The sequence below is a fragment of the Ctenopharyngodon idella genome, chromosome 12 (assembly GCF_019924925.1).
Source record: "Ctenopharyngodon idella isolate HZGC_01 chromosome 12, HZGC01, whole genome shotgun sequence".
NCBI lineage: Eukaryota > Metazoa > Chordata > Actinopteri > Cypriniformes > Xenocyprididae > Ctenopharyngodon > Ctenopharyngodon idella.
In genome coordinates, this window is record NC_067231.1 from 5130003 (window position 1) to 5153558 (window position 23556).

General features: G+C 35.4%; 1 protein-coding gene across 2 annotated transcripts in view; it reads left to right on the top strand.

The window, feature by feature from the left end:
• The first annotated feature begins 13199 nt into the window (after positions 1 to 13199).
• The window catches only part of prkg1b (protein kinase cGMP-dependent 1b), a 155993-nt gene continuing 145636 nt past the window's right edge, over positions 13200 to 23556 (top strand). The window contains exon 1 of one of the 2 annotated variants that reach the window (XM_051914674.1): positions 13200 to 13553. In XM_051914674.1, coding sequence (XP_051770634.1) covers positions 13312 to 13553 — 242 coding nt within the window. In that variant the 5' untranslated portion in view covers positions 13200 to 13311. Of the gene's footprint in view, positions 13554 to 18828; positions 19470 to 23556 lie in introns of those variants that run through there. The other variant, XM_051914673.1, reaches the window with a different exon arrangement.

The following is a 23556-nucleotide window of genomic DNA, read 5'->3' on the forward strand; positions in this document are numbered from 1 at the left end:
ACGTTAACCAGCTCTATCTCTGCCTCTCGCTGTAGGCCAGCCCTTTGACCAGGAACAGCATGATTACGGTTCGCCTGCAGCAGGGAGCCTCCTGAGCCAGAGATCATGCTGCAAAAGGAATTGCTCTTTTGTTGACCCAAATATTAATAGGTTTTGATGTCTTTTAAGTATCTCTTATTTTCAGCCTTCTGCAGATCATACAACCAAATAAATGAACAAATATATCGAAAATTAACATATTCGCATCAATTCAAGGGGCCTGGGATTAAATTTTTAAGGCGGGCCCCAGCAATTCAGCAGTATATTGACATGTTTTTCTGGGACCCCCACGCCACATGGCCCGGGACAATGTTTAAAGTTGTTCTTACCGCTTACGGTCCTGATATATTCTATTCGTAAGGTGACATTTAATGATTAAATGCACCATAAGTCGCCATTGTATCTTAAACAGATTGTACACAAAAGGGTTTTGTATAAGGGGGCCACAAGAGGGTGCTAGAGGGTCCATGGAACATTTGAGAGCGAGAGAAATGAAAACTGTTTTCGAAAATGTATACATACTAGGGTTGTCAAAGTCAGTATATATACTACTGTTCAAAAGTTTTATTTTATTCAGCAACAGTGTATTAAATTGATCAAAAGTGACAGCAAAACTAAAATTATATTTAAAATAAATGGTGTTCTTTTGAACTTTCCTAAAAAAAAAAAAAAAAAAAAACAGTTTCCACAAAAATATTATGCAGAATAACAACAGTGAAAATAATAAGAGATGTTTCTTCAGCTCCAAAATTAGAATGATTTCTGAAGGATCATGTGACACTGAAGACTGGAGTAATAATGCTGAAAATTCAGCTTTGCATCACAGGAATAAATAAAACTTAACCTAAATAAGAGTAAAATATTATTATTAAACAGTAATAATAGTTCACAATATAACTTTTAATATATTTTTGATCAAATAACAGCAGTCTTGGTGAACATAAGAGACTTTCAAAAACATTAAAAAATCTTACTGACCTCAAACCTTTGAATGCTCATGCATATACATAATCTCATATTAATATCACGATTTTTCTCACAGAGTAAATAAAAATAAAGGAAAATATATGCTTTTATATTTTAGGAACAGAACCATTACAAGTGATCATCATTTTTGAGGATCTTTTCAGAGTCTGAAAATTCATTCACACGTCTGAAAACACTGACCAAATGCCACGTTTTTAACTCCTAGATTGTCCGTTCTTTCCAGTCAACCCCAGGTATTGATAAAGTAAACATGCTACTGCTGTCTTGTTGTCATGGCCCACTGTTTGCTATACCGACTTGTTTGTTTGACTTTGATATGGGCAAGTGGTCCCATGGTCCCTGTGGTCTCAGGACAAACTCTGCTCTGTACTATGTACTATATAGCATCTGCTGACCTGAATTTTACATGAATATAGCCATAACTAACGTCCAACAGTGAAGTTCACCAAGCGTGTATTAACTAAGGAGGCGTCCTTTCGTTTAGTCTATAGTAAAGACTAGCGGCTAGGTTTTATTTTCTATTCATTATTTTTGATTATGTCAGATTCAGTCAGTCAGAGGTGTGAATGGTGATTCATTCAGTAATTCTGTCTATTCATTCTATACAGAAACTCTTTGCCTCTTTAAATGCAAATGTGGCTGTGGAAAGACGTATTGTCTTAGACATATTTAAAACAGTTCCACAGATAGTAACAAAGAGGATATATGTAGCACAGCAAAAAGCATGAGAGCTATTGAGTCTTAAAAAGCTTCTTTTACTGAGTGGTATTGATTCCTGTTTGGTCCATACGCAAATTGGGCTTTCTTTACTCAAGCTCTGTCAGCAGCCATCCACAATCATTGTCACACACACACACACCATAAAGCTCTACACAACTCCATTTCAATAAAGTGTGTTTTTTATACTATTTTCTAAATTAAACAGGCAGTGCTCGTGAATTCCAGTGAGAGTGTCCTGACTGTGTCAGAGATGCCAGCATCATTAGCTGGCATCTCTGACACAGGCGTCTATGTGTGATGACCTTTGACACTTTAACCCTGCTCCGTATAAAAATGTGTTGTTTGGTAACACTTTATTTTGATGGTTCACTTTATACATTCTACTAATTATAAGTAACTTTGCAACTACATGTCAACTCATGAGAGTATTAGTAGACTGTCTGCTTAATATCTGCTAACACATAATTTTGATGCTGCCCCGACACACATTCTACTGATTATAAGTAACTTTGCAAGTACATGTTCTACTAACCCTAACCTAACAGTCTATTACAGTCTACTAATACTCTAATGAGAGTTAGTTGATACAGTTGCAAAGTTACTTATAGAATGTCTGAAGTGGAAAATCGAAATAAAATGTAACCTGTTTTTCTTATAAACAAAAGCATGCAGGTTTGTAAAATGCACATCATGAAGTGCAAATGTCTAGTTCTTTTGTTATTCCAAAAAGGAAGCATTGAAATATTTAAACTTTTTTGGCTAGACCATATGCGACCACCAGAACGGATGTTATCTATAATGTAACCACAACTATGAGTGCAAGATGGGAATTACCAAAATGTTTGCGCTAAAACGTTAATCTTTGAACACTGCTTCTGTAAAATGGGTGGTAATGAATAATTATGTCCAAAATAATTATATTATAATTGTTCAATAACTATTTACATAGATTAGAAAACCAACACCGCATCTTTTAAACATATTGACTGTCATTTGTTTTGTGTATACTGTGTATTCTTACATGCATTATTCATTCACTTAGCCATGGTGAAATTCACCATGCAGGTGAATAAGCGGAGGATAACGGCTGTTTATTACAGTCCTCTCTGCTCGGCTGATGTTGTGCCCAGACATAGTGTACTGTAGCTAATAGAAGAATTTCCCACTGGAATGCTAACTAATACATTTAGCTCCCTCTTCATAAGCATAAGAAGACTCAATTACAGACATGATTGTTGCGAGATCAGCTGGGAGTGAACTTCAGTTCTCTCAAATCTTTATCTGATTTAAATTTAGGTTAACTATACATTAATATACTGCATGTGTGCTGATAGGCACGATGATAAGAAGAAAGCCATAATGTAAGATAACGAGTGATTTTAAATCTATTTGAGAGCAATTATATCAGCATAATGTATAGTACACTCTTAAAAATAAAGGCTTTTTATTGGCATATGGTTTCATGAAGAACCTTTAACATCCATGGAACCGCTCCATTCCACAAAAGGTTCTTTATAGTAAAAAGGGTTATTTAGGTTTTTGAAATTTTCTTCACTACTGCATTAGTGCATTATATGTATGTGAATTATTAACTCAGCATGCTTATAGAGATCTGTTTCAAAAGGTGGCTTCCTTAACCCTTATGTGCTGTTCGTTTGGGGTGTACACTCGTGCTGTTTGGGGTCTCCAGAGACCCCAGGCAACACTTTACTCAGTTTATTAATGTTTTTACTTCACTCTTGTGCAGTTTTTGGAGGATTTATGATAGTTTTTAAATTTATATAAATAAATTAAAAAATATTTTTTAAAAAATAGATTTTTATACAAAAAAACGTTTTTTTTTTTTAATGTAAAATTCACTTTATAAAAGACACACATTTCTAATTTTCATTCATGGGGATAACATGGATAATTTGACATGGTTTAGTGTAAGATTTTTGCCTATCTTTTGGAAAATGCAGTTTTAAAAGTAAAAAATGATCACTTTAACCAGTTGATGGCTGCAGAGCTCCACTATTTGCTATTTGACTAACTGAAAGACATCTTTTCACAAGTTTTTCCAGTTGGATTCATATCTACATATTATAAAAATTACTTTTTGTCAAAGTTTAAAAAAAATCTGTTTTTCAATAATGTTACATTATGATTTTAATCAAACCTGAACAAGATGTTACAAAGAGAAAAGTCGGAGTCTTTAGAGTTTATTTCAAACATCCGTTTTTCATATAATTCTACAAATTTAATCTACACTTCAGTTACCAAATAAACAACAAAAATGAACAGAAATGAACAGTTGTATTACATACTGAGTACAAATACACGACATGAACATCAAAATGCAATGAACTGAACAGCAAACAAATGAGCAAATAAAGCACATGGATTCTGTGTGTGTGTGTGTGTTGCGTGTGAGCATGATCATTTTGCATTGTGGATGTTTTAATAAAGTGTGTAATTTCCGTCTATATGTGTTCAGCGTTGTTTCTGATTTTGAGGATGAATTTTGTCCATTTTCTTACAGCACAAGTGTGATTTTTTTTTTTTCACACTAACATAAAAACAGATCATTCCAATTAATTTTTTTATTTGTAGATCTGGAAAGTATTGACAACTGTACAAAGTCTCATGCCATTTGGAGAAAGATAACTTTTTTTTTTTTTTTTTTAATTTCAGCAAATGTCATTTGAGGTTTGTAATATATGCATCAATATACTGTTTTATTTGACAGTATGATAAATATAGAGGTTTTTAGCATAGTGGTTGAATAACCCTTGTACCTTCTTAACTTCTCCCGTACTCGCTTTTGCTGTTTCCACCTATGTCTGCTCACCTTTGCCTTTGAATGCAGTCAAAGCAACAACCCACTTGAACCAACTAGTGATATGAGCCAACATATTCAACTGGTAGATTTCTTTAAAAAGTAGTGATTTTGTGTCACTATGAAGAGCATCCTCACTATTGTTAAAGCATCCTAACCATCCTGACAGTCAATACCATGAGTTTTGGGCATTTACTTCCATTCATACACATGGAAATGCAGAAGACCGGAAAACACAAAAAAGTTTCTACTTACTCAAATCTAAATTGAGTGAACTCTGCCCTGAGAATCCATACAGCGAACAGAAGATCCAAATGTCACAGATTAACCAATTATACAACAATGCAAAGGCAAAGAATAAAAACTTAAAAAATGTTTTGACCATACAATGAAAGTCAATGAGGTCCAAAACAGTTTCTTTATATAGACATCTTTCAAAATATCTTTAATTGTGTTCCACAGAAGAAATATTATCATACAGGTTTGAAAGAACATTGAGTCAAAATGAATTAATAATAGAACAGCAATTTTAAAAAGTGATTTTTCACTATTATTTACAACAGGATCTGCTTTTTCATGGGTTTAAATAAAATATTTTTTTTATAAGAGACAAAAACAACTTTGTGCATCAAAACCACTCTTTTCCTGGTAATTTGTTTTTTTTTTTGATTTTCAAAAATCAATGAATTTGCGACAGCTGAATGTAACATTTTTGACAAGCCAAACATATCAGTCTCTGAGTAACATGTAAGCCACGAAATAAACTTCATTCCGTAAAATAAGTATAATGAACTACCCAAAAATCAAGCTTAGTTCACCCCTCACATGTTATTATGTCCGTCAAAAATGGGCTGTCCATCAAAAAAGGCTGGCTGTCGGTTGGAATATTAGAACTAAATATATAGACATAACACACACACGGGTATCAGTCACTTCACTGAATACTTGCCGGCTATAAAATAAAAATTATTACCTTATGATCCATCTGTTTTCAAATCCACATCATTTGAATATCACAACTTAGATGTCTGTCAAGAAATAACGTGCACAATAGTATTTACGAGAAGCAGAGGTCCAGCGAGTACACGCATTTCCTGAAAAAAAAAAAAACACACAGATGTTTTGAATGCGTCAACGCTTTCTGAGAAGAGGGAGAAAATGATGGCCTCATTGGCTTCAACATGATGTCTGTCAGAGGCAATAACATACATAATACATAACGCACGTGAGTATAAATTTGCTTTTCATTCGCTGAAACACTGCATGAGAATAAATGCCAATTCAATTGAAAAACTTGGCCAGGTTAGTGAACATTTGACAGACATTTTTTATGCACGAACTACACATTCTGATTCAAACATTCATGATTTGAATATTTTCAATACATTTTTATTCTTGACTGATCTTTTTTCCATAATTTTGGCAATAGATGAACTGTTAAATGAGCGATCTTGAGACGAGTCCCGTAGTTGTATAATTTGACTCATATGCTGATGTAATATATATTATAAACTTGACAGTTGATTTTTATAAAATGTAGTTTGAATACTATCTTCTCAGTTGTTTAAAAGAATAAGGCAATTATCAAAGTTTGATCAAATGTTTAATTTTCCATTAAAATATAATACATTTTACACGATTTGTTACATTTAATTACAACTTAGCAGATTTTGACTCATTTACTTCTACTGCCTTTGAAATATGGTTAAAGTGTATTGTTGAATGTACTGACAAGCATTTATGGTAATCTAAAATATGCTTTAATGTAATGATAAAGTTACAATTTATTGCTTCTAAAATACATTAAATGTAATATCAAATAAGACATTACAGTTAAAATTGTAATCATGTACTTAACATGTGCTATAGCATGTTAGTCAACACATCAAAATAAGTGTACTTAAAGCAGAACAAAAGAAATGATGATTAAAATGTACTGTACAAAGTTAATGTTTAAGAAGTGTATTTAAGTGTGTTAAGAAACATAGTCATGACTGTCTTTAAGTACACCTTCGTGCCCCTAACATTATATTATAAGTACAGCTTTTTAAAAATATACTTTTAAGTTTTGAAGTGCACATTCAATATAGTTAAGCACGTCTTTTTCACAAGGGTGTCCCTTTAGGACTAGCTAAAAATTCGTAAGTGACCCTCATGATTTAATGATTATGTCTGATAATCATTAAATCATGAAGCTGACCTAACATCATCTTCCAAAATTGCACCAACTCTGATTCATAATATTTTATAAGATATACCATTCGATGTATCAAGATATGTCATATAAAGAGGTTCTTTCCATTTTTCTGGTGCTACACACTGGAGCTTACCTATCCTGACAGCTTCTTATTGTTTTGTCGAAACCAGTCTGATACAAGTGCCCTGACCTTTTCATCCGTACACTCGCTTCCATGGATATAGACACGGTGGTGGGGTGAGACAGGCACTCAAGGACCTCTGTTGAATTTGAATATCTCTACAGCCTGAGGGCTGAGTAACGTTTTGGAGTTGCTGCTTTAGGATTACAATGACCATCTGTTGCCCTCCCATTTGTTCTTTCTTAGCTCTGTGAGGCGAAAAATTACATTTGAATTTCAGAGTTATTGGCGTGAATGTTTTGCATACAATATTGGCACGGCATCAAGACACATGACACACACACCCTTAGAAAGCACACTATCATATTAGAATGATTTCTGACAGATCATGTGACACTGAAGACTGGAGTAATGATGCTGAAAATCACATTAATTTGTTTAATATTAATAAAACATAAATTATGTATTTTTAATATAATAAAATAGAAAACTGTTCTTTCAAATTGTAATAATATTTAATCAGATAAATGCAAATCTTAGTTATTCTTCATCATCTTCATCATCTGCATCATCTTCTGTGTGTTCTGTCAGCTGGGTCCAGTCTCTGGGAATTTGTGTGAGGGCACTTGAGAATCACATCCTGGCAGGAGTAAGATCCAAGCACTGCAGCTTCAGCGGATGAGAGAGGTGTTGAAAAGACGAGTTTCATCCCCTGGCAATTATAACAGCCAAGGAAGTAATCTGTTCCACCACAGGAGATCAGAGTGAAGATGGTATCCTAAAAATAAATCCATGTCATTGAAGTCCCATCGAAAAACTGCAAAATAACAAACAATGCCAACATCATGATGACTTGAAGCAATATTTCTGTCTTCAACTCTCTTCTGGGGTACAAAGGAATAGTTCAAAAACTGTCATTATTCACTCACTTTAATATCCTGCGGAGAATATTTGAAGAATCTTCATGCAGCTTTCTTGCATTCAACAACATTTCATACATGCCTGTCAAGCTCCAAAGAGTTTGGTTCCGGTTCCATCTTCCTGAAGCCAGTGGATTTTTTGAATAGGTTTTTGGTTAAATATGGTCTGTGGTATAATATAACGTAGCGAGTTAGCTCAAAAGGGGAAATATGAATAATTAATCATAACTCGTTATAATTAATTATAAATATTTGAATCAGTTAATCGAATTAACTTGATGTAGCTGAATTAATATTACAATCAATTAACTCAGTATTGATCGTCTATCAACTTTTCAGAAAGGGTATTTTCCCTGGCCACAGAAAAATATTGCTTTCTTAGCTCGTAGCTGTGATCTTAATCATTATCAGGGACATTGGTTTTATAAGCAGATCAGAATCAACTCGCAAGAATGTGCACACAACTTTTATTTAACTAAATCATGAACACATAGCTAGACTAAACACATACACAGACTTACAATTCACGCATACATAGGAAATGAGAGATGGGGAAAGGGGCTATGAAAAGAGTCATTTGACAAGCTGGAAGAACCATCAGTTTCTCACTCTAAAGCAACTTTGTTAACAAAGAGGTTCAAAATCTTAATACTTAATCGCTGTTTAGTGTTCAAACGATACTTGCAAATGTCTTAGCTGTTGAGGAGCGTCCCGATCTGCAGGCTCAGGAGAAATCCTTGATGGTTCGGTCCGATGGTGCTGAAGTTCTAATCAATAGCCTATCTTCTGCGTTGAATGAAGAAAATGACGACAAACTTTGTGCTGTTAATTTGACCCTGTTGTGGTTGAGGAAGTTGCGCATGGCTTGAAGTGAGTGAGGCCTGCCAGCCCGGCTCGGGGGCCGGGTGGGATCTCACATGACAGCAATCCGTAGTATAAGCAGGAACAAAGAGAAGAACCAGAAAAGACCAAGTGTGATCTGCGTGGGGGCTTTTTAAACTCTCCAGAAAGTCGACACCTTTGAGTCTTGGCTTGACCAATGAGAAAGGTGCAATTCTCTGGCGGGAGATTTCCTTTGTTTGAAAGTGAGTTCATTTGCACGGGGGGAGTAAACTAGTAAGTTTGTGTCCATTTATACTCTGATAAATATAACAAACGTACAATGCATTCTATGAGATGGTGATGTCCACCAAAGTGTGAGTCATTAAACAAGGAGTAATTTGATATTAAACATCACCTAGATGAAATACATTATCTAGTAGTTCTGTCATCATGCATTCATAACACTATACAATATACAAAAGAACAATATACAAACAGTAATAATACACAAAATGTACTGGGGAAATGCATGTTCCTTCATTTAAGCAAATTTGTCAATGAATTAGTGGATTTCTATGGGCTGCATGTCTGGTTCTTGTATTGAGAGCAATCAATGTGCCGAGTGTCTTTGAAGTGTTTGATTGAAGCAGAAGGGTGATAGCACTCAGTGGGGAAGCCAGACATTACGGGGCCTGCATGGCTAAAGGGTTGGAAGAGTAACTTTTACAATTGTGTGTGTTTGACTGATTCAGATGCTACAACAAGCTCAAAGTATTTTTACATTTTATTCTACAATATAAAATGCATCAGTAATACTCCCTTGTGATTTTTTAAAGCCTTTACTTGTTTTGAAAATGCGGTTTCTAATAATTGGTCAAATGGGACTACAAATGTTGTCATGGACATTAAACACCATCACACCGAATAGGAAAACTCATCAATGCACTAGTCCGCTTTCACATCTTCATTATGTTTATAGTCACGCTCTTGCAAACTATTCTAACTCAAACTTTGAAGGAAAAATGTTTTTTAAATAAAGACCAAAAAAAGCTGTTGGAAGCTTAAAGAGGACCTATTATGCCCCTTTTCAAGGTCTTGATTTTTTTGGGGGGGTCTACTAGATTAAGATTTTTGCACTTGAATGTTAAAAAAACACATTATTTTTCATATATTTTACATTATTGCACATCCTCTATTGCTCTATTCTGTCAGTAATGCTCTGTTTAGTTCCTGTCTCTATGAAGCCCCTCCTTCCGAAAAGTGCAATGTGCTCTGATTGGTCAAGCGCTTTGAGCATGTTTTGGAAATGTCACGCCCCTTACCATAACTGCGAGTTTCAACACACTACTAAATGCAACTCAAGCAAGCCCTGCCCCTATTTTGCGTAGCCTATGCCTTGTGTGGGAATTATTTGAAGGGGTGGTTGATTATGATTTCATTTTTTTAACTTTAGTTAGTGTGTAATGTTGCTGTTAGAGCACAAACAACGTTAAGTTGCAAAGTTACGACGCTCAAAGTTCAGTGCAAAGGGAGATATTTTCTTTTGAAGATTTTTTTGTTTAAGAACTACAACAAATGGTTGGTAGGGACTACAGTGTGCTTCTTCCCAGGTAGTGACATCACTAACCCTAAAATCTACATAAACCCTGCCCCTGGGAACATTTAACAAGAAGAGATGTTGTAGTAGAGTGTTGTTGCCATGCTGTCATTTTATGCCGGACTGCTTCACAAACGACGGGTCAATTCAACGCTGGATTTACACAAAAGTTTAACATGACGGCACATGCTAGTCAGTGAGTTGAATCAACTCCACAGCAACTACATAAATTTATCCACTAACCATTCAGAAATGTCCAGATGCATTCTAAAAGTTGTAACTTCTTCCTGAGTCTCTCCATCAGTGTCTGACTCAGGTTTGAACAATGTAAGCCTGAAAACCGTTACTGACAATCGTCATTTTGGCTATGTGAGATTCTCCAGCTTTGTTGTTGTTGAACAACCGAAGCGTGAGCTGTTAAAGCTCACACCCAAATAGGGACAAGCTATAATAAATTATCTGTGGGGTATTTTGAACTGAAACTTCAAAGACACATTCTGGGGACACCAGACTTTACATCTTGTAAAAGGGGCATTATAGGTCCCCTTTCAAATGAGACATAATTTTCGGAAGAAAACTCAAGACTACAATCAAGGTGTTTCAGGGAGTTCTGAAACAGTGCTTACTGATATAGAGAATTACTCAGTGACTTTGTACTTTGTAACTTTGCAGAACTTTTTAATGCTCAAACAGCAACATTACACACTAAAGAAAGTTGAAAATGTAAACAAGCATAATAGGACCACTTTAATGGTCGTGATGTTGAAGTAATGAGACTGTAGTGTAATTAGTTTATAGCCTAAGTTTAGTTTTTTAGTTGTTTTTATTTTTTTATTCAGGTGAACATATTTAGGCTTCACAATTCATAAGATGTGTTTATTTGTGAAGATTATCATGATGAACAAACTTTTATTGGTCACAGAGCTTATTTTATCCAATAAACCAAAAGCCAATGGAAAAATCTTATTGGGTTTTTGTCGAGTGAACAAGAGTGATGCTAACTTCCAGGATGGTCTACAAAAATGTCATAACTGCAGCGTTCTAAATGTGCTGCAGTTATGTGCATAAAATATGTAAGAGACTCACTCCCTCACTTTTCACTGGGCAAATATAGGCTTCTGTACAGTATATATCTAAATGCTCTTCAAATTCCTTTTTATTAAAATTAGCATGTCAAGTTTAGTTATAACACATGGGAACCAATGGTGTTTTGGCACCAAACTTGGTGTGATTCATCTGCATGCCTTAAATTTTGCTCTGTTTCTCACATAAAGCTATATACCTTATGCAGCCCCGCCCCTTTTTCAGTACTGCGCTCGTTGTGTTCTGTCTTCCAGTTTGTATTTCCACAGCATGAAGGTAAGATCTTACAGATTTATGTATGAACCGCTCGTTTTAAAATCTTTCCGGTCTACTGACATTTGTTATGACATCTGCTTCAAACATGACAGTGCTTATGATAACTTTCGTTAACTCTACAATAAGTAAATCCACTAGCTAAATACTCTTGACAGCGATGCCATAGAAATATACAGAACTACCGCTAAAACAGAAGTTTAAAAACAATATTCTAAAGATGGCCGTGCGCTTGTTTCTTTGGCGCTATTATGTAAATGACTTCAAAATGCTTGAAATGTAGTGCACAAGTTGTATGGACTACTTGAATGGACATGAGGGTGAGTAGACTACATTTTTGGATGAACTATCCCTTTAAGTGCTCTTCTGCATTCGTATTGAGTAAATCTGTACTTAAGACACCCAGCCCCCTCCTTTCCATCACAGTCTCTCAGCAACATCAACTCAGGCAGCGTCTCCTCCTCCCTCCATTTAGATAAATCCCGCAGTAGAGGCGCACGATGACATAAACATCATTGATTTTGCAACATCCTGTCTTCACTTAGGGACGCTCTACAGTTTCGATGAGAGAAATCGTATGCATTACAGGAAGACCATTGACTGTCAGACCATTGAATGTCTGTCTGAAAGCTGATACTCCTTCCCCTGGAGAGCTGCGGATGGCATTGCCTCATTGGGATGAGATAACCAAGCATGCTCAAATTTTGTGAATCACAGCAGGTTTTCCCTTGTGTGACATAAACAAAGCAAAGAGAACAGAAGTCAAGGTGACCTGATTAGTCAGACGGAGAAGAAAAATAACTGAACAAACAAAAAGGGCTATGTTGTTTTTGCGAATTAATAAAGTCAAAATTGAAAACTGACCCAACAACATAATTGTTGTGCACTAAGGTCTTAGTCTTAACCATCTGTATGGTTGAACAGTGAAATCTTTTTCCATATTACAGACCAGTGGCTTTGTAAAGATTAACTTTTACTTTTTTTGGATGACTAGGTATTGAACCAAGGCCACAATATGCATATTATATTTGAGATGTTTCCATTCAGAGGCTGGAAATAGCAGCTTTCACTGAGTGCAAAAGATTGACTGTATTATAGGCCACCGGATAAAGTAAAATAGGAGAAGAACAAATTTAAAGCAGCATTTTTCCCCCCCTTGTACTTACTCAGAATATTACAAATTTAGCATCAGTGACTCTGGTTAGATGGTTACATAACTATATGGGTAGACCTGAAGAAGTGATGAATGAATGACTGAATGAATAGACAAATGGAAATGTATTAGTTTGTGTGGTTTTTGATTGTTACTGAAATCTAAATAACATTTTTATTTATGTATTTATCTATAGTTTGTTTTAATTATTATAAAATCACTTTTTCATTGATTACAGCTAGTTGTTTTTCAAGAAGACTTTCTAGCCTGCATCTGTACTGTATGTGTCTGAGTGTATATACACACTAAGGCACGTCACCAATCATATATGATTGACTCTATTTGAGGCTCGATTCGATTGTGTGTTAAGAAAGCGTTTGCGGAGTGACCATAAGCAGGTCTCTCTGGGGAAGGAGGGAGAGGAACATCTAATTGGTTTCTCAATGAAACAATCGTCCTAGTCTGCAGGAAGGGTGCGCACGGAGCGCAGCTGCTCTGTGGTAAAGTGAATCTTGACTGATATAGTTAAGACATCATTCCGCGGGAGTTGCGTTCAGTCTTCTTCTGTCCAAACTTCAAACATGAGTGAATTAGACGAAGAATTTGCCAAGATGCTGCTCATAAAAGAGGAGAGGATAAAAGAAATGGAGAGGCTGCTGTCGGCAAAGGAGCGGGAGGTGAATGAACTGAAGAGAAAGCTGCACAAATGTCAGTCAGTTCTGCCGAGCGCTATTGGACCCAGAACCAGGCGCGCGCAGGGCATCTCAGCGGAACCGCAGACCTTGACAAGCGAAGCTTTGCGCAAACACCCCAAGTCGGACAGGTAAGAGCCCTTCATTTACTATCTATAGACGTGTTTTTTTGCATCGGTGTCACCACCAGACTGTGAGTGGATGGTTTCCGTCCGAGTCGAGTCTCTGTTACCCCGCAGTGTGACTGTACTACTACACTTAGATCAAGATTAGATTTTCACACGTGACTACACTACACTATCCCAGTTAACAAAAATATGTTCTAAGAACGTTTGCTAACGTTCCCATTAACTTTGAGACAACCTTGCCAGAACGTTAGGGAAGTTCTGAGAATGTTCTCTGTTAGCAGGGATACTGAATACAATTTTATACGTGACTATACAAACTATATACAAGATTTTGTCACATTGTATGACTATAGGCTACTATACTATACTAAACCTAGTAAGTATGTTATCTGGAACTGAAAAAAAAATGACTTTAAACTTTTGATTATTAGTATCAAACACCCAAAAACAGTTTTCATGCACTGAATGTGAACAGAGTCAAACTAGTCAATCCATGTTTTACTGTATAAGAATGAATTGATTGTTAGACAAGTAAGATTGCAGCATATTGTTTACTGGTGCAGAGTGGTTGCTAAACTTGATTGATTATACTTTTTCTGTGCTTGATTGTATTGCAAATGGGCATCACCATAGTATTCTTTGGAAAAATCAGTTCTTAGAAGCAAGTAATGAGTCATGAGTACTTTTGAGTACTTAGTAGTGTATTGTAACTGCTATTTATTTCTCTCAAGTTTTAGTACTTTTTAAAATACAACTTGTTCTTTCTGGGAATTATATGAATGTAGCACATGCTTTCTTAATTGTCATTAAGTTAAATACATCCATTTTTGGAAGTGTGGGTTATGGTTAGGGGTTAAAATGTTCTGTTTTACTTTCAGCAGTTTTGCATCTAACTTGTAATGGATAAAATGAGATGCAGGTTCAATGTGGGTTAAGTTTTTTGTTTTATTAAAGTGTTCAAGCTATGCATCATAATTAGCTGACACTAATGTGTATAATCTTGGTCCGTAATGCCTAATATAATGCATTTACATAAAAGTTCACATCTGGTCTAATGCTCTTAGACCTAAAAGCACTCTTTCACACTTGCTTAATGTCCAATAGGCCTTCTGTACAGCCCTAACCTTGTTAAATATTTAATGCTGGTTGTTAAATATTGAATGTCATAGATATTCACTGCTATATTTAGGATTCATATATTATAACTTTCAACTTTTCCTGGAAACACGTGAAATGTCCCACATTTAGTGAGAATAAGTAAACCCCATTTCTGTAAATGAATATCTTTATTAACTTCTGGGAGCTGTGGCTTGCTGAGTATGATTGAGATTTATGCTACATTTTCATTTTGCTTTGGAAAATAATAAACAGAAGTACAGTTTGGGGTTGTAATAAGCAGGTTTGGTAGTTCTTTTAACTACTGGCTGCCATTTAAAATAACTGAAAAGTAAAATAACTTCCTGTTAGTAGCCACTAGATGTCAGTAAAATGTCATCACCTCATGAAGGATTGATATTAAAGCAATGAGGAAACTGTAACAGGCACTAAAAGATGCACTCAGGCTGAAATCACATACTTCTCTACTAAATAGTAAGATAGCATGTGACAAAATAAGTATGTCTGAATTCACAGTATGCTTAAAAGAGTAGGCTAAAAGTACCCGGATGACCTACTACTTCCGGCGAGATTCTGAAGTGTGAATACGATAGGCGGCCATCATGACGGTGGACCCACCCCATGTTGGATAAAAAGCTTTTTGTAGGCCACTGATATCACTGGAGTGTTCATTACATATTATTCAGTTTAAACTTTTTTTTTTTTTTTTTTTTTTCAAAAGTACTAGCCTATTATTTTTACGGGTAAAAAAATACTGTGGTATATTGAGGTTTAAATTAAGCTCCTCTAAAATATATATGTAACCAAGTTATGTATAAAATGTAAGGTATGTTAACATTAAATCTCAATTAAATCTACCATTTTTCTCTTTATGCTTACCAATACTGCATTTATTTGATATTGTGAAATATTATAACAATTTAAAAAACTGTTTTCTATTTTAATATATATTTGACATGTAATATATGTAGAATATGGTATAACATTATCAATGTCTTTACTATCACTTTTATTACATTTAATGCATCCTTGCTGAATAAAAGTATTATTATTATTATTATTTTAATCTTACTTAGCCCAAACTTTTGAATAGTAGAGTTTCCAGAAAAAAAAAACAGCAAAAAGAGTTTTCAACACTGATAATAATAAGAAATGTTTATTGAGCAGCAAATCAGCATATTATATTTTATATATTTTTAATATGTCTTTAGATATTTCTTCTTTCTTAATTCTATTAAATTGTAATAATATTCCACAAAATTATTAGCATTTTAAACCTTATAACATTTACCATTTGTTCTTATTTTAATATAGCGTCAGTCATATACACTGTACGTTCAGTAGTCAGGTTTTTGTGACTGATAAAAAGCGATCTCTTTGACAAATACTGCCCGCCTCTCCTCTGATCCTGTGTGTTCTAATGTAGAACTCCTTATATAATCAACAAGCTGCTTGAAAAGCACTCGAGAATGGAAAGTGTGTTATCTTTCCTGTGCTTGTCCTGCAGATACGGGCTCAGGCCTTCCACATTAGCATCACATCTCTCACGTCCACATTGGCTCAGACACTTTGATCTGCGCCTGGTCTCCAGTTCTTGTAAATGGTTTGCGAGAACGACAGAGCCTCATCAATAGTGCTTAATTGGTCTTTTCTGCTATGCATGATAAATGGGATTCACATTCATTTTAGGGCAGTGCTCATGAAAATCATTTAAAAGGAAGGCATGGACTAGATACTGAATAATGTCCCTAGTGAGGTTTGTGTGCTACATTGTGGGTTTCAAGATTCAGGACATTTATTAACCACTTTATTAACAGGCTTTCTGCCAAACTAACAGAATGGTATATATAGAACAAGAAAATGTTGTACAGTGTAGTGAAAAAGATATAACAAATATAACAGTTTGATTTCTACAGCTTAATCCGCATATTATAATATATATAAAAAGCAAATCTTTTCAGCTACTGATGTTATTGTAGAATTATGCTATTTTCAGCAGTTTGTGTTAAATCTTTAGTTACCTCTCTCTGGGTATGTTGCAGATTTTCTACACTAGAGGGCGCTTTTGATCCTATTTTAAAAGATTCTGTGTTCTTGCCATATAGCATCTTTTACCTTAATAATTATATGTAAATATATATATATGTGTGTGTGTGTGTGTGTGTGTGTGTGAGTGGACTAAAGGATATATATATATATATATATATATATATATATATATATATATGTATCCTTTAATATTTTAAATTAGATTTTATTTTATTTTTTACATCTGCTTTCTTTTTCATTTTAGTTCAATTTAGTAATTTTGTTGTGTTTTTCGTCATTTTTATTAGTCATTTTTTTTTAGTTATGTAAATACTTCAACTTTAAGTAAACGAAAATGATACATGTTGCCTTCGCAACTAGCTGAAATAAAATGAATTATATATGTGTGAAAAGCAGGTATTGTATAGAATGCCTAGGGAATATATAGAATGTGTGAAGTTTGTAGGCAGATAATGAAATATCTGGTTTTTGTGATTATGTTGCATGCTTTTCCTAGGAATTCTATACATTACCTAGGTATCATACAGAATGACAAGCCGGCTGGCCCTTTGGCATTGTATAGAATGCCTAGGAAATGTGTGAAATATAAACCATTCATACATCATACTTTGTCTACAAACTTCAGGCATTCTATGTATTCCCTAGGCATTCTATACAATGCCGGATTTCACACATTGCCAGTAATATATTATATATTACTGGCAATGTGTGAAATCCGGCATTGTATAGAATGCCTAGGGAATATATATATATATAATTTTAGTTTTATTTAATGATAATTTGCTATTATAATATTCTAGGATTCCATGGGTTTCTAACAGGCTTTCTGATAGCGTAATACACAGCAAGTGTACAGAGGGCAGACCAGTGTAGCAATTTCATTCTCAGGGTAAAATTTTTAGCTTTTTTCCCCTCAACCAGACGGTGGGGCAGTTAATGAGGTGACATGGAGCACCAGCTGGTCGTGTGTTAATGGGAAGGATCCAGATGATGTCAGGGGTTGTGGAGAGGAATCATGCGGTAGAACTCCAGAGCATCATCTGGACATACAGCTTGTTCTGCACTGATGAAGTATAGAAGTATAGCTGCATAGGTTGTGTAAACAAATGCCACAGAAGCTTTGTGCACATGGACATCATTAGTGTTGTATTTAAGTGTCACTGTACAGTGAGAGGCTGCAGTAAATGCACATCAGTGAGATACTAATATATAAACTTAAAAGATCCCAAGCAGCATAATTGCAACAGTGTTAAATGGTGTTGGATTCCTTCTGTCTGTAGACAATGTAAAAAAAAAAAAAAATTAAAACTTTTTTTCAAAAACTTCATGTCAGATCAACTTAGATAATTAATGTGGTTCAGATAACATAATATTTTGAGTTTTTGTTGATTAAACCAATCGCCTTCATTGTATTAACTCTAATTTTTAATTTCAATGAACTCAAAATTTTAAGGCAACCAGGTTACCTTTTTTAAGTTAAACCAACAATTATTTTGTGCAGTGTGTATATATATATATATATATATATATATATATATATATACACACACGTGACATTTTGGTCATATACAGTAATTTTCACTTCTGTTATTTAATGAAAGCGATTCTTTGATATTGAAGGAATTTAATAAGTTAAAACTCACAAAAACAGTAAAATTGACAGAAATTGTATGTATCTACAGTTAATCGACGCTGGAATCCCTTTTTACAGTGATAAATCTTAAAAAATATAAAAAGCACGTTTAGTTCAGGAAGTGTTTTTTTTTTTAAATAGGAAATAAGCCTTTAACAAAAAGGTCTGCAAACTAACCGCCGAGATATCGATGAGAAAACAACAAAATACAAGGGTGGCACATTTTCTGCCTATTTTCTGTGGCCATGTGTGTATTTAATTTGATGTCCGATTTGCACATTTTAGGTATAAATCGGTAAACAACAACAACAACAACAAAGACATTAAATTTCAATTGGGAAAATTTTCGCTTTGATTACTGTAAAGGAACTGTTATTGAAAACTATTGTTTAAATGTGCTCAAGTGCGGGTGTAAGGGAGCGCACTTGAAAGCTCTCAGCGGCTGTTACAGGTGCGCGCTCGAGTCTTTCCCCATTGGCTCGTCAGGGATCCACGAGCATGCTGCTCTCACTGCGCGCTCATGGCGTTCCACTCGCGCTCGACGCGCTCCACAGCTGCGACTGACGTATTTGGACAAAAAATTAATGCCCTGTGAAACTTCGTCTCCCGAATGTGATGTCTGCTGACGCCGTGGGTGTTTCCCCGTTCATTCCTCCGGTATAAGTAATCTGAAAGCACGCCGGTGGATTGGCGCGGCGAATTTTGGAGACGTTGTCACGGAACATACGAGCAAAAGCGGTTTGTCTTAATTTCATGACCGAAAACTGACCGTTCGCCAAGTTGGTAACGGCTGCGGATCATTAACTGTGGGGAGAAATGGGCACTTTACGCGATCTCCAGTACGCGTTACAGGAGAAGATTGAAGAATTGAGACAGAGAGACGCGCTTATTGATGAACTGGAGTTGGAGCTGGACCAGAAAGATGAACTCATCCAGAAGCTTCAGAATGAGTTAGACAAATACCGATCAGTTATAAGACCGGCAACGCAACAGGTCCACAAGCAGAGTGTCCTTCAAGAGCAGCAGAGGACCAAGAGACAGGCGATCTCAGCCGAACCTACAGCCTTTGATATTCACGACCTCAGTCATGTCACCCTGCCTTTCTACCCAAAGAGCCCACAGTAGGTGCCACTTATATCTGATCAATGTTGTTTTGAAGGGGTCCATAAAATTAACAAGAATAAAGTGCTGATGATTTGCATTACTGATGCCATTATGCATATGCAATTGAGCTGTTCTCATTTCATGCAAGTGATCTTGGTCACTAGGACACCTTGAGTTCTGTGGCACAAGCATAATCATAACCATCCATCAAACCTGTCTCCGACCATGCCTTCATTACTTTCCTAATGTGATGTATCGTGAATATAGGCAGACAGCCAGTCTGGTGTGTCCACCTGTTGATTCTGTTTATCAACTTTGAAAGGGAGAAAAAAGTGAATATTCAAATGCAGATTATATAGTTCATGCACAGTGTTTTCTGAAGAGAATGTGTGCATTTCAAAATATATAATACGCATTTTCTTAGATTAGATTCAACTTTATTGTGCTTGTGCAAGCATCTAACCAGACGTGTGAGTAGTAATACAGCATTGCATAGCCTATAAATAAATTATGGTAAAGTGCAAAATGGCAAATGAGCTTCATTTGGCAGTGCAGAAGACATGGTATATGGTACATCATTTTGTTTAGAATAGTATAATGTGCAAAAACGCAAAGTTTGAGAACACGTTAAATATCTGGGAACCAAAACCTGGAAATAAACAGGAAGTTTAAGGATTTTGAAAAATGTACTGTAAAAATGTAAAATGAAGAATAATTATTTAAGATTCTGCATCAAAAACTCTATATAATAAGCATATTTGTGACATTGATCATGTGGAATCTGTACAGACGGTCAGATTTGATTGCTTCCATTGAAGCGGAACATCTCAAATCAAGCTGGAGAACATCAGGTTTTGTTCCTATCAGACCGAGTTCTGCTGTCATTGAAGCAAACGGACAACAGAAGTTTTAAGAAATTCTGAAATTCATGTTAATTTTCCTACTGTTTACTTAAAATCATATGCTGTTAAATACACACATGTTCAGTGAAACATATGAACTGCAATGAAATGCACACAACTGGAAAGCAGAGTAGATTCTTGGCACCACTGAGAATCTTTTCATCTTCTCCTCAGCTGGATCTCTATTATCCAAAGCCTCCGTTATCCACCAGCAGTGCCATCATTTCTTCTGCAACTTATCTTCCCCTACACTTCCCCTTTTTTCACAGATTGTGAGCATTTCAATACTCCTTGTGTTTATGTCTGTTGAATATTTACTCTTGTTGCTGACTGGATTTTGGCCGAGAGCCAGATGCCTACCATCTTTGTGAAGACATCACATTCTTTGTGCTGTTATTCATGAATACTGGTGGTACATGCAAGATTAATTTTACTAAAACAATAACTGTGCATGAAACCATTTGATGATTCATGCCCTTACACATTAATTAATTAATTAATTTATTATTTATTTATTTCACATTTATTACTTTATTAATGGAAGGCTGGATGTACAGATGGGTATGAAACACTGTACCTAGATATACTTTAATGTTTCTATTTACATGTTTTTCGCAACATTGAGTATGATAAAAATGACCAATTGAAGGCGTTTAAAACATGAATTTTTTATGTCCATGCCCCCCTAAAAAAATAAAATAAATATATATGCTTAAAACAATTATTTTCTGCCCCTCTTTCTGAAATTAACCGTTCTTAAGGGGCGGCATCTTTAAGGCTTATCAGTAAATGGCCACTATTATGATTGGCTAACGTCACTGCATAATAAACAGGTTCAACGCCCACTCGCTATTACACAGGAGTAAGTGTTTTGAAAACATTATCCAAACCATCATTTACAGATAAAGCATTATGAAATCATAAATCATTTAATTATGGTTTGTGATGCAGCTGCTGTCAGATTCAATACAGTTGGCTGCTTCATCTTTCAACAAGTTGTTTAGATAGCAAATGCATTTGCGCCCATTTGTGCGCCCATGGGTATGCTGGTCTGAAAATGAGGTGTGTTCAGGTGCATTGTTGGCGCATTGCTATTTTGAGGCAACTGAAATAGACTGTGCCATTGACCAAATGAAACCTGGTCTAAAGTCAATGGCGCAGTATTTTTTTTGTTATTTAAAGAGCACGTTAGTAATATGCGCCTATAGGCGGGTGCACAACGAGCGTACACTCTGCTTACTACACACACAGGGACGCGCAGCAGCACACAAACATGCCAAATATTAAAGGATTGCAATGTAAAAGATTATTATTGTGTGCATAAAGATAAAAATGCTTTGGCTTTTCCCGTAGATGGTCTGCTCACACGCTTTAACCTCGCACACAAGCAGATCCATATCCTCACTAGAGAAGCGTTCAGTTTTTCCGCTTGCAAATTCCACCATGTAAATAGCGAATCTGCCATGACGTGAGCGCAGCTGGCTTTTAAAGGGAATGGGAGATGAGACTCTGATTGGTTTATTGCATGTTACGCCTAAAACACTCCCATTACTCATTAAGAGAATAGGGACAACCCTTTTCGACTACGCGCCAGGCGCCAACCATTTTTCCCGTCGTTAAACTAGCAAAAGTGGATTCGGACACACCCTAAGTGAACTTGGGCCAAGCGCTTTAGACCATGTGCTTAGATCATTAAAATAGGGCCCTGAATGTGCATCTGTATACTGTATTCAGTGTAGACAGCATCAGTGATTATAATGGGGTCAATTTGCTTTTGATGCGAGGCTCACATCCAGTGTAGGCAAATGTCAACCGTTAAGCAACTGAATACCAGTGGGCGGGGCCTATGGTGTGATGATGAAAAACTGTTCGTCGATGTCTTGCTCTGGAGGCAGTCATATGCAAATATATTTGCCCGTATATTTGCCCGTGTGACATCACAGGTCAACCAATATCAAAATGAGCCATTTTTAGAGCTTGATTAAATAAATGCTTTGTTTATAATGAGGAGGATGTTTTAAGCTCTGAAACTTGCAGGATGTTTTAATGGTACAAAGACCTCTTTATATGTCTTTATATAGGAAAATCAAGGCAAATTGATTAAAAGATTTCTCATGTCATGACCCCTTACATTTGAAGAAAAAAAAAAACTTTTTATGACAAGGCAAGGTTAGTTGATGTAAAATGGCATGAGTTGTGACTCAAAAATGTAACGATAATTTATAAAGATATTTATAAATAATTCATAATATTAAAAAATATATATTTTATTAATTATATAATATTGAATTAAAAAAAATGTATTAATATGTGTACACTCACATTTATTCAAGGTGTATAATTAAGATGTAAATGTGTGATTACTTTTTACTTGATGGTTGAATTAAAGGGGCTATATGTAGAATTTAGTTTTTTAGCGACACTGGTGGCCGTTAAGTGAACTGCAGCCAGCAAGTTATTGTTCATGCTCGCACTCATGCACACATAACGTACAAGAGACTGAATGTGATGCTAGGTTGTGATATAATCACGGCAAAATTCTTTTTCGATCTTCACTTAGATGTAAAAAAGAAGTTGGAAATACCCTTAAAGATATATACTTGTAACGAACATCTAGACTCCGTCCACGCTACCGAGAGCGACGTTTAGATGAATATGTAAATATGTGCTGCGCGCTTTCCTCTCAATAACAAAATAAACATACAACAATAATGACAGAAGTGAGAAAACAGCAGTTAAGAAAGCATCTGATCAAAGTGATGTGGATATGTTTGCACCAGCGCTGCAATTCACCGGCATCATGATGATAGATGAGGTAATTAAAATTGCAGTTATGATAGTTTTATTATAAAGTATATTTGAGACTATAGACTATATAGAACTGGCTATGTGAGACTATAATTTAAATTAATCCCTTTTCTTTGCAGAAGCTCTTTCGGCATTATCCTGAACATTGTATAAGCATTCATTTCATGTGTCAGTCTACAGGCTTTCATAGGCAACCTAATAAATCAAGGAAAGTCTTGTTAAAAAAAAACAAAAAACAATTAATACATGAAATAAAAACATAACCAAAACCAAATGAAACCTACATGACTGACAAGACCACATTTCTTAGAATTTGCCACATCTTGTTTATCATGGTCATTGTTAATTGTTATTGACCTTTTTTATACAACAAACCATTGATACTGATGACTCA